General features: G+C 43.8%; 1 protein-coding gene across 4 annotated transcripts in view; it reads left to right on the forward strand.

Moving 5' to 3' along the window:
* Positions 1–188: 188 nt before the first annotated feature.
* LOC129824897 (protein sel-1 homolog 1-like) overlaps positions 189–12,691 on the forward strand; it is a 55,020-nt gene continuing 42,517 nt past the window's right edge. For 2 of the 4 annotated variants that reach the window (XM_055884450.1, XM_055884451.1), the window contains exons 1-3: positions 199–943; positions 1,178–1,221; positions 6,691–6,895. In XM_055884450.1, coding sequence (XP_055740425.1) covers positions 856–943; positions 1,178–1,221; positions 6,691–6,895 — 337 coding nt within the window. In that variant the 5' untranslated portion in view covers positions 199–855. Of the gene's footprint in view, positions 944–1,177; positions 1,222–6,690; positions 6,896–12,691 lie in introns of all 4 variants that reach the window. The other 2 variants (XM_055884453.1, XM_055884452.1) reach the window with 2 other exon arrangements.

The following is a 12,691-nucleotide window of genomic DNA, read 5'->3' on the forward strand; positions in this document are numbered from 1 at the left end:
AGGGTTTTGAATTATATTTTCAATATATTATCCCAATGGGATATATAGCCTACCATACAGGTAGCCAAGCGGTTAAGAGCATTGTGCTAGTAATCGACCGGTCACTGCTTTGAATCCACGAGCCGACTGTGGAAAATCTGTCGATGTGCCCTTGAGCAACGAATTTAAACCTAAGTGCTCCTGTCAGTCGCTCTGGATAACAACGTCTGCTAAATGACTTAAAAGTAGTTATGTTAAGACTAGTACTGATTACTTTTTTGGCGTGCCAAATACATGTTATGCAACACAAACGTACACGAATTATGTTAGAAGGCGTTTCGTCTTCCGACCTGTGTAAAACCACAGGCGGACACATTTTGTGCAACCCCGTCTACCGTGCACGCAAGATTGGATGACGTCCTTTACATTGGTCAATGTCAGCCAACGCGTGCTAGGATACGTCTATCGGAGCGATTAGGAAGTGGCGTTCAAGTTTAACTAGACGTGTTGTCTGATAAACTGAGAACGGTATAACAGCACATCGTTGCAATTTATCAACAGGCTTCAAAGACCAGGAACGCGTACCTAGCTAATGAAACTAGGTATTTTGTTTAGCTAACATGCTAGCTATCCAGCTAAATATATTCCATGTCAGCAGTAAAAAAAAGCATGAGCTAGCTATCTTTAGTTAAAACAAACAGTGTACCTACCCTATGCTGCTATCAAATATTTATTTGGTGGGCTTTGCGCTCGTGAATGTTAGTTCGCAGCGTATGCAAGATAAGAAGAATCCTGTACGTGGATGACTAACATTAGCCACGGAGCTAACTCCGTTAACTAAAGTAGCTAGCTAGCAGTCGTTAGTTTGTAATCGAAATGGATTTTAAAGGGTCATTCAAGACTTCGAGGATGGTTTTGTCCCTGGTCGTTCTCCTTATATTTCTCTCACACGGAACAGCAGCTGGTAAGTCTTAAATACGTCAGCCGGGTAGATGTCATAGTTGATACAATTTGACAGATACTGTAACGCTAGCAGTAGTAAGCTTGTTGACATTATTTTGAGGCGCTAACTATCAATACTGTGTGTAGGAAAGTAGTTTATTTTTCTACGAAGTGGTGTTTTTTTGTACGAAAAGTGTTTGGATTGTCAGGTGACGCACAATGCCTAATCAATTACATTTTCTTTGTCTTTCTACAGATGAAGAGTTACAGGGGAATCATGATCATGCTCCTGAATTGAAGGTAGCTATAAACACATTTCACTAGCCCTAGGTTCAAATAGGTACCTTGATGTAACAAGCAATATATACAGTGCATTCGGTAAGTATTCAGACCCCTTGACCTTATCCACATTTTATGTTACAGCCGTATTCTAAAATGTATTTAATTGTTTTTTCACCCTCAATCTACAATCTACCGCATAATAACAATGCAAAAACAGATTTGAATACATTTGAGCAAATGTATAAAATAAAAATAACTGAAATATTACATTTACATAAGTATTCTGACCCTTTACTTAGTACTTTGTTGAAACACCTTTGGCAGCGATTATCTTCTTGGGGATGACGCTACAAACTTGGCACACCTGTATTTATATTTGGGGAGTTTCTCCCATTTTTTTCTGCAGATCCTCTCAAGCTCTGTCAAGTTGGATGGCGAGTGTCTCTGCACAGCTATTTTCAGGTCTCTCCAGAGATCGGGTTCATGTCCGGCCTCTGGCTGGGCCACTCAAAGACATTCAGAGACTTGTCCCGAAGCCACTCCTGCGGTGGGGATTGTCTTGGCTGTGTGTTTAGGGTCATTGTCCTGTTGGAGGGTGAACCTTCACCCCAGTCTGAGGTCCGGAGTGTTCTGGAGCAGATTTTCATCAAGGATCTCTCTGTACTTTGCTCCGTTTATCTTTCCCTGACTAGTCTCCCAGTCCCTGCTGCAGAAAAACATCCCCACTGCATGATGCTGCCACAACCATGCTTCACTGTATGGATGGTGCCAGGTTTCCTCCAGACGTGACGCTTGGCATTCAGGCCAAAGAGTTCAATATTGGTTTCATCAGACCAGAGAACCTTGTTTCTCAAGCTGGCTGTCATGTGCCTTCTACTGAGGAGTGGTTTCTGTCTGGCCACTCTACCATAAAGGTCTGATTTGGTTATTTTTATTTATTAACCTTTATTTACCTAGGCAAGTCAGTTAAGAATATATTCTTATTTACAATGACGGCCAAACCCAGGCGACGCTGGGCCAATTGTATGCCGCCCTATGGGACTCCCAATCTCGGCCGGATGTGATGCAGCCTGGATTCGAACTAGGTACTGTAGTGGCACCTCTTGCACTGAGATTTTTTATTTAACCTTTATTTAAACAGGTAGGCTAGTTGAGAACAAGTTCTCATTTGCAACTGCGACCTGGCCAAGATAAAGCATAGAAATTTGACACATACAACAACACAGAGTTACACATGGAATAAACAAAACATACAGTCAATAATACAGTAGAAAAATAAGTCTATATACAATGTGAGCAAATGAGGTGAGATAAGGGAGGTAAAGGCAAAAAAAAGGCCATGGTGGCGAGGTAAATACAATATAGCAAGTAAAACACTGGAATGGTAGATTTTCAGTGGAAGAATGTGCAAAATAGAAATAATGGGGTGCAAAGGAGCTAAATAAATACAGTAGGGGAAGAGGTAGTTGTTTGGGCTAAATTATAGATGGGCTAAGTACAGGTGCAGTAATCTGAGCTGCTCTGACAGCTGGTGCTTAAGCTAGTGAGGGAGATAAGTGTTTCCAGCTTCAGAGAGTTTTGCAGTTCGTTCCAGTCATTGGCAGCAGAGAACTGGAAGGAAAGACGACCAAAGGAGGAATTGACTTTGGGGGTGACCAGTGAGATATACCTGCTGGAGCGCATGCTATGAGTTGGTGCTGCTACGGTGACCAGTGAGCTGAGATAAGGCGGGGCTTTACCTAGCAGAGACTTGTAGATAACCTGTAGCCAGTGGGTTTGGCGATGAGTATGAAGCGAGGGCCAACCAACAAGAGCGTACAGGTCGCAATGGTGGGTAGTGTATGGGGCTTTGGTGACAAAACGGATGGCACTGTGATAGACTGCATCCAGTTTGTTGAGTAGAGTGTTGGAGGCTATTTTATAGAGGACATCACCGAAGTCGAGGATCGGTAGGATGGTCAGTTTTACGAGGGTATGTTTGGCAGCATGATTAAAGGATGCTTTGTTGCAATATAGGAAGCCAATTCTAGATAAAATTTTGAATTGGAGATGCTTAATGTGAGATGCAGTGCCTTAGACGGCTGCGCCACTCAGGAGGCACTTGGTGGAGTGGGGCAGAGTTGGTTGTCTTTCTGGAAGGTTCTCCCATTTCCAAAGAGGAACTCTCGAGCTGTCAGAGTAACCATTGTGTTCTTGGTCCAAGGCCCTTCTCCCCTGATTGCTCAGTTTGGCTGGGCGCCTAGCTCTAGGAAGAGTCTTGGTGGTTTGAAACTTCTTCCATTTAAGAATGATGGAGGCCACTGTGTTCTTGGGGACATTCAATGCTGCAAACATTTTTGGGTACCCGATCTGTGCTTCGACACAATCCTGTCTCGAGGCTCTACGGACAATTCCTTCATCCTCATGACTTGGTTTTTGCTCTGACATGCGCTGTCAACTGTGGGACCTTATATAGACAGGTGTGTGCCTTTCCAAATCATGTCCAATCAATTGAATTTATCATAGTTGGTCTCCAATGAAGTTGTAGAAACATGTCGAGGATGAGTCTCACAGCAAAGGGTCTGAATACTTATTTCAATTAAGTATTTCTGTTTTAAATGTTTTATACATTTTCGAAAATGTATAAAAACCTGTTCACTTTGCCATTACGGGGTCTTGTGTGTAGATTTGAGTTTTTTTAACTTTTCAAAATCCATTTTAGAGTAAGGCTGTAACGTAACGAAATGTGGAAAAAGTCCAGGGGTCTAAATACTTTCCGAATGCACTGTACATGTCATATATTGATAGATTCATTACGCCGTCGCAATTTTCGCTCTCTTCTATTCTATCTTCTCTTCCTTCCACTAAATCATTCTCCTTCCTGTCTCCTGACTCTGCATCTTCAACCCTTCTCTCCTCTCTTTCCACCTCCTTTCACTCCCACTGTCCCCTTTCCTCCCGGCCGGCTCGACCCCCCCCCCCCCCCCTTCTGCTCTTTGGCTGAGTGACTCACGGAACAGGGCTGCAGGCAGCTGAGCAAAAATGTAGGAAAACTAACCTTTCCAGACGACCTATCATCCTTCCACTCTACTCTTGTGTATCCTTTGCTGAAGCTGCTTTCTATCACTCTAAATTCCAAGCCTCGGCCTCCAACCCTGGGAAACTATTCGACACCTCCTCCGTCCTTAATCCTCCTCCCCCTACCTCCTCCCTCTCTGCAGATGACTGTCAACTTAAAAAAAAAAAGGTTGACGACATTCCATCCTCATTCACTCAGCCTACTATAGCCACTGGTCCCACTCACACAGAACTACCCTACGCCTTGACCTCTTTCTCTCCTCCCCCAGGATGAAATTCTGCGACTTGATGTCAAGCCGCCCGACAACTGGTCCACTCAACCCCATCCCCTCTTCCCTTCTCCAGACTATCTCTGGAGACCTCCCATTCCTCACTTCCCTCATCAACTCATCCCTGACCACTCTCCGCTCTGCCAAAGCTGAATCTCTCTCTGTTCTCATCCTCCTAGATCTATCTGCTGCATTCGACACTGTGAACCACCAGATCCTCCTCTCGACCCTCTCAGAGCTGGGCGTCTCAGGCTCTCCACGCACTTGGAATGCATCCTACCTGGCGGGTTGCTCCTGATCTGGTTTTAGCCCCTCCTCTTTTCTCTATACACCAAGTCACTCAGCTCTGTCACATACTCTCATGGTCTCTCCTATCATTATGCGGATGACACTCAACTACTTTTCTCATTCCCCCCTTCTGACTCCCAGGTGGCGACACGCATCTCTCAGTGCCTGTCAGATTTCTCAGCTTGGGTGTCAGCCCACCACCTCAAGCTTAACCTCGACAAGACTTAGCTGCTCTTCCTCCCGGGGAAGGCCTGCCCTCTCCATTACGGTCGACAACTCCACAGTGTCCCCTTCCCAGAGTACAAAGAACCTTGATGTGACCCTGGACAACACCCTATTGTTCTCTGCAAACATCAGAGTACAACCTTGCCTCACACAGGAAGGGCCGCGGGTCCTATTCCAGGCACTCGTCATATCCCGTCTGGATTACTGCAAGTCTTTGTTGGCTGGGCTTCCCACTTGTTCCTTCAAATCCATGTAACTTATCCAGAACGTTGCAGCCTATCTGGTATCTCATGTCGCTCCTCTGTGCACTCCACTGGCTTCCGGTCAAAGCTCACATCATTACATCCGTGGTGCTTGCCTACTGAGCAGCAATGAGAACTGCTACCTTCAGGCTATGCGCAAACCCTACATCCCAATTAGCCAACTCTGGTCTCTTGGCGGTCCAACCCCTACGGGAGGTCAGCTCCCGCTCAGCCCAGTCAAAGGGGTTAATCCATTTGAATTCAATCTCTTTTTGACAGCATGCCTTTTTGTTTTAAACAAAACTTGTTTTGCTCATAGAAGAAGTGGGCCGAATGGAACTTTTTTAATTTTTTGCCTAAACATGGACCTGAATGACTAATTTTGCATACCTTACCATTAGACATCCATGTCTCGATCACTGGAAAAGATAAACGCTTGAGTTTGATACCATGTAAAGGGTTACAAACAGAGTATGAAAGTGTGACAACCATCTTTAAGTCATAAGAATTGTCATTTGATTTAACCTTTAACGTCTATCTAAAAACGCGAACTTCTCATTTGCGTATGTTGTAGCTTAGATCCTATTTTGTCATCGAAGTTTTTTGTGTTGTGCCTGCCATCGGGTGAGACAACATGCTCTTGAATACAGGGTGGGTGTCATTTCAATCATAGCAATAGACTGGACCTATCCCTTCAGACGACTGCGGTGTATCAGGTACACTATTGAAATTGTAACTTCTAATTACTACCACAAAGATGGCCAACGGTCCACCCACCGTTGAATGTCAACTCATATTGTCATGTCTATTCGACTATCTATATTTCTATGATTTTAAATAGGTGTTCTATGGAGGATTGACAGTATAATTTAAAACAGATATTCCCATTCGTCAACATTCCCTGATATCTGGACCTCTAACCATCTTTAATGGTACCATTTGGAAGTAGAGTAGTAGTATTCCCATGTTAGTACATTTATCAGCCAAAACATGACACCCACCCTGTATTCAAGATCATGTCTCAACTGATGGTGGGCACAACACGACAACCTCAGATGATGTAAGCTGCAACATCTGTGAATATGAAAATCATTTGAGTTGATGGTTAAAGTGAAAATTTGTATTAAAAAAATACAATTGTTTGACAACCCTTTTTATAAGCTTTTAAATTATATCAATCTCAACCATTTATCTTTTCCAGTGATGAAGACATTGATGTCTCATGGTATGGTTGTTTAGCAAAGAACTGACCAAAGTGGATTTGTGTAGCGTTGGTGTTACACTCACCCACTAACCATCAAGCTAATGACAATAGAATAAGTTATATTTCATCACGTAACATGACGTGACTTAGAATGCCTTTGTTTCTCCTCCACCATCTCATGTTGTTTGTTTCCCCCCTCTAGTCTTACCATGACCCCAATTCTGAGGAGGAAGAGGACCCAGTAGCTTCCAGGATTGTAGCAGGAATGGTAACTTCCCCCAGGGAGGCCCCGCAGCGTGAGGGGGAGAGAAGACCTGATGGTGGGGTCCAGGAGGATGGGCAAGAGGGGGAAGAGAAGGAGGACTTGCCCACCCAACCTCCTCCCGTTGAGGAAAGGCCCAAAGAGAGTAAGGACAGCCAGGACAAACTCATTTTCATCAAAATCAATAAATCATAGCACGTTTTGGGGCTCATTCAGTCGTTTTTACCTGATTTAGTAGAATCATATTGAAAAATTATGTTGCAAATGATACTGTTGCTTCCTCCTGTTGTCATGTATTTTTGATTTCAAATCAAATTTTCCGCTAGGAAAATATGGCGCTAAACAATGTGACCGGGAAGATGTTTATTTACCGGCCGTTTGAGAAAATTACCAGACCCATATAAACACAGCAAAAAAACAAACTTTCTCTCACTGTCAATTGCATTTATTTTCAGCAAACTTAACATGTGTAAATATTTGTGTGAACATAGTAAGATTCAACAACGGAGACATAAACTGAACAAATTCCACAGACATGTGACTAACAGAAATGGAATAATGTGTCCCTGAACAAAGGGGGGGTCAAAATCCAAAGTAACAGTCAGTATCTGCTGTGGCCACCAGCTGCATTAAGTACTGCAGTGCATCTCCTCGTCATGGACTGCACCAGATTTGCCAGTTCTTGCTGTGAGATGTTACCCCACTCTTCCACCAAGGCATCTGCAAGTTCCCGGACATTCTTGGGGGGAATGGCCCTAGCCCTCACCCTCCGATCCAACAGGTCCCAGACATGCTCAATGGGATTGAGATCCGGGCTCTTCGCCGGCCATGGCAGAACACTGACATTCCTGTCTTGCAGGAAATCACCCACAGAACGAGCAGTATGGCTGGTGGCATTGTCATGCTGGAGGGTCATGTCAGGATGAGCCAGCAGGAAGGGTACCACATGAGGGAGGATAATGTCTTCCCTGTAACGCACAGCGTTGAGATTATCTGCAATGACAACAAGCTCAGTCCGATGATGCTGTGACACACCGCTCCAGACCATGACGGATCCTCCACCTCAATCAATCCCGCTCCAGAGTACAGGCCTCGGTGTAACGCTCATTCCTTTGACGATAAACGCGAATCCGACCATCATCCCTGGTGAGACAAAACCACGACTCGTCAGTGAAGAGCACTTTTTGCCAGCCCTGTCTGGTCCAGCGACGGTGGGTTAGTGCCCATAGGCGACGGTGGGTTAGTGCCCATAGGCGACGTTGTTGCCGGTGAGGACCTGCCATACAACAGGCCTACAAGCCCTCAGTCCAGCCTCTCTCAGCCTATTGCGTACAGTCTGAGCTCTGATGGAGGGATTGTGCGTTCCTGGTGTAACTTGGGCTGTTGTTGCCATCCTGTACCTGTCCCGCAGGTGTGATGTTCGATGTACCGATCCTGTGCAGGTGTTGTTACACGTGGTCTGGCACTGCGAGGACGATCAGCTGTCCGTCCTGTCTCCCTGTTGTGCTGTCTTAGGCATCTCACAGTATGGACATTGCAATTTATTGCCCTGGCCACATCTGCAGTCCTCATGCCTACTTGCAGCATGCCCAAAGCACGTTCACGCAGAGGGACCCTGGGCATCTTTCTTTTGGTGTTTTCCAGAGTCAGTAGAAAGGCCTCTTTAGTGTCCTAAGTTTTCATAACTGTGACCTTAATTTCCTACCGTCTGTAAGCTGTTAGTGTCTTAACGACCGTTCCACGGATGCATGTTCATTCATTGTTTATGGTTCATCAAACAAGCATGGGAAACAGTGTTTAAACTCTTTACAATGAAGATCTGTGAAGTTATTTGGATTTTTACGAATTATCTTTGAAAGACAGGTCCTGAAAAAGGGACATTTCTTTTTTTTTCTGAGTTTACATTGGTTGCATAACCTATTAGGAAAAGGGTTAGGGAGTCCACCCACTGTGCTCAGAATGACAGAAATCACATTTAGATTATGGTAATGGATCTTAACTCATGTAATAAAGCAGCCAATAAAACGTAATTTCCAAACATTTGCCAAAATGCAATTCGCAGGAAAATACCATACTAAACAGCATACCTGATATCAGTCCCATATGTGACATATCTCTGTTAGAAACTTAGAGATCTAAAGATGCAACAACTAGGATGGGTTGCTAATATGACTAGGATTGTGCCTTTGGCTTCTGAACAACAAAAGAAAGTTGATATGAAAACCAATAAAACAAGAGAGAAATGGCACTAGCGGTGGGTCCAATAGGGAAGTAAATGGAAATACATTTGCCAAAATTATTCAAAAATAATTAAAATCATAAATTCTTCACCAGAAAGCATGACTTAGCCACAGAGGAATGGAAGATCATTAGCTTCTTTAAAAGAAATAGCTGTGGATTGTTTCAAATCACATGCTCGTTTGGGAAGCCTGCAGTTTGGTCAGCGTGCGTGGCAATAGGCCCTAGCTGATTATTGAGTTACTGCTGTCAGTGAAAAGCATCTAAAATATGTGTAAAGATGTTACTATAGTTTAAAATGTTGAGAAGAAGGGGAGAGGTGTGTCGCGAAGATATAGGCAAGTCTCTCCAGAATGGCTCAGCTGTCTCCCGCCAGTTCTTGCTCATTAATTGTTTCATTGTGTGAATGGTTTGCCCTTAGACTTTTTTCTTTAATCAATACCGTTAATCCCCATTTGGTTACAATAATTTCTGTTAATGCATATTTATTAGTCATTTACCTTTGTAATTCTCGGAGTGGGAACATTATTTGCAGATTTCACAACCTGCTACACTTGTGAGAATCAAGTTTTGGTTTATTTCATAACCATAATTTACGAGATTTTTCAATTTTTTTCATTGTCTTTTGTTTGAAGTGTTCCATGTGAGCAATGAGCATGTCTGGTTTCTCTGTCCTGATAACGTTGAGGGAGCGCATGCATCGAAGTACCTGGCCTGCTCTGGGAACTGTAGCAAAGTGTTTTTGTTTTACATCCATTGCGAATGCTAATATATTAAAACTATAGTTCCTCACAGTAAGCTATTTGGAGAAAAGAAAAAAAATCCTCGATAATCACCAATTCTCGGTGTGAAAGAGCAATTGAAGTTATAGGCCTACTGCTGCATTGGACTAAAGGCAATGAGTTCCATGTGCTCATTACTTTAGCCGCCAACGGTTCACGGAGTATCAATGTGTCCATATGGCAGAGGCTGGTGATCTTGCGTTAGTTGACTTTTAACTTTTAGATTTTTATCATTTTAATTCAGATTTTTATGATTAACTGCATGACATTGATTTTGAGAAACAAAAACGGTATTATTGAAGTGAAACTGTTCCACGAAATGAAAATAGTAACTGGCATGCAGAACGGTAAAAATGGTAGAATAAATTGTAAGCTTGCCTGTAGGCTACTTTGAACCAAGGTAAGACATGCCTGAGGAGAAATCCTGCTCAAAATATGCTGTGTGCATGTGGTAGTGTGGGATAAGTAAGATGCATGATGACTAATGAAAATACACACAGGCCAATTGAATTTCACTCAATTACGCAAATTTACCTGTAGACCAATAAGCATGATGGTCAAATGTATTTCCATTGACTGGTATTTAAAAAATGTATCCTGGTCATTTTAGCCAGCAAAAGTTAGATCAGTTTTTCATTGACCCAAAAGTCGGGCAATTTCCATCTATTGGAAACTCTAGGGTAGACTTAACAGTGAAAGGCTTACTTACGGGCCCTTCCCAACAATCTAGAGAGGAGAAAACAACTGAAGTTATTGAAAGATAATAACACAAGGAATAAATAAACAATGAGTAACGATAACTTGGTTATATACACTGGGTACCAGTACCGAGTCGACGTGCAGGGGTACGAGGTAATTGAGGGAGATATGTACATATCGGTAGGGATAGAGTGACTAAGCAACAGGATAGATAGTAAACAGTAGCAGCAGTGTATATGGAAAGTGTGTTTGTGAATGTGTTTGGCGTCAATGTGTGTGTGTTATTGGTGTGTGGGTGTGTGTGAGTCAAAAGAGTTTGTGCAGTAGGGTCAATGCAGATAGTCTGGGTAGCTATAGGTTAACTATTTAGCATTCTTATGGCTTGGTGGTAGAAGCTTTTCAGGGTCCTGCTGGTTCCAGACTTTCTGAATCGATACCTCTTGCCGTGCGGTAGCAGAGAGAATAGTCTGACTTCGGTAGGGCCTTCCATTGACACCCCCTGGTATAGAAGTCCTGGATTGCAGGGAGCTCGGCTCCAGTGATGTACTGGGCTATATGTACTACCCTCTGTATCACCTTGTGGTCGGATGCCAAGCAGTTGCCATACCAAGCGGTGTTGCAGTCAGTCAAGATGCTCTCAATGGTGCAGCTGTGTGTGGGGACCATGATCATTCCTTTGTATTATAGACACCGAGGAACTTGAATCTCTCGACCCACTCCACTACAGACCCATCGATGTGGATGGGGGCATGCTCGGCCCTCCATTTCCTGTAGTCCACGATCAGCTCCTTTGTCTTGCTGACGTTGAAGGAGAGGTTGTTGTCCTGGCACCACACTGCCACAGTTACTGACCTCCTCCCTATAGGTTGTCTCATCGTCGTCGGTGATCAGGCCAACCACCAGTGTGTCGTCAGCAAACTTATTGATGTTGGAGTCGTGCGCGGCTATGCAGTTGTGGGTGAACAAAGTACAGGAGGGGACCCCCCTGTGTTGAGGGTCAGTGTGGCAGATGTGTTAATGCCTACCCTCACCATCTGATGGCAGCCCATCAGGAAGTCCAGGATCCAGTTGCAGATGGTCCTAGGGTCTTGAGCTTAGTGATGAGCTTTGAGGGCACTATGGTGTTGAGCTGTAGTCAATGAAAAGCATTCTCACGTAGGTGTTCCTCTTGTCCAGGTGGGAAAGGGCAGTGCAATAGAGATTGCGTCATCTATGGATCTGTTGGTGGTAGGCAAATTGTAATGTGTCTGGGATGAAGGTGTTGCAAGGCATTTCATGGCTACAGATGTGAGTGCTACAGGGAAGTAGTCATTTAGACAGGTTACCTTGGCGTTCATGGGCACAGGGACTATGGTGGTCTGCTTGAAAGGTATTACAGTCTGGGTCAAGGAGATGTTGAACATTTCAGTGAAGGAACTTACCAGCTGGTCAGCGCATGCTCAGAGTACATGTCCTGGTAATATATTTGGCCTTGTGAATGCTAACCTGTTTTAAGGTCTTACTCACATTGGCTACGGAGGTGCTGTCATGCATGGTTCAGTGTTGCTTGCCTCAAAGCGACCATAGGAATCTAGCTCATCTGGTAGGCTTTTGTCATTGGGCAGCTCGCGGCTGGGTTTCCCTTTGTAATCCATTATAGTTTGCAAGCCCTGGCACATCTAACAAGCGTCAGACCCGGCGTAGTAGGATTCAATCTTAGTTTGCGGCTGATGACCTGATTTCAGTATGGCCCGCGGAATCATGCTCAGATCACATCAAGAATTTGCGATAGTAAAGTTTTGAAAAATGTATTTCTTATTCAAATTAAAAGCCCAATGAATACTCGCCTTTGTGTAATGATTTAACTCCCACCGCTTGTGACATTTATTTTGAAGGCACTTATAAATAACTGCACGAGGACAGACAGTGACTGACAGGCTGAGACACACGTCACAGTTACAAAAACTAGCTAGCTAGAAATTGTGCAAAAATGTGTTTTTCAAAGAAAAGAAAAGTAGACAATGAATGTAGGGTATTCCAGCAAGAGTGGACATCGAAATATGTCTTTATTGCAAACAGAGCATCGCTGTCTTGAAAGACTACAACTTGTCCCGACACTTCCAGACAAATCGTGCAGAGAAATATGGGAATATGTCTTCTGAGCAGAGGGCAAGTGAATCGAAAGAGTTGCTTTCTCAGTTGCAAAAGTAGCAAGGACTTTTTACGAAACTGCTTTCAGCAAA

The sequence above is a fragment of the Salvelinus fontinalis genome, chromosome 27 (genome assembly GCF_029448725.1).
Source record: "Salvelinus fontinalis isolate EN_2023a chromosome 27, ASM2944872v1, whole genome shotgun sequence".
NCBI classification, from domain to species: Eukaryota; Metazoa; Chordata; class Actinopteri; order Salmoniformes; family Salmonidae; genus Salvelinus; species Salvelinus fontinalis.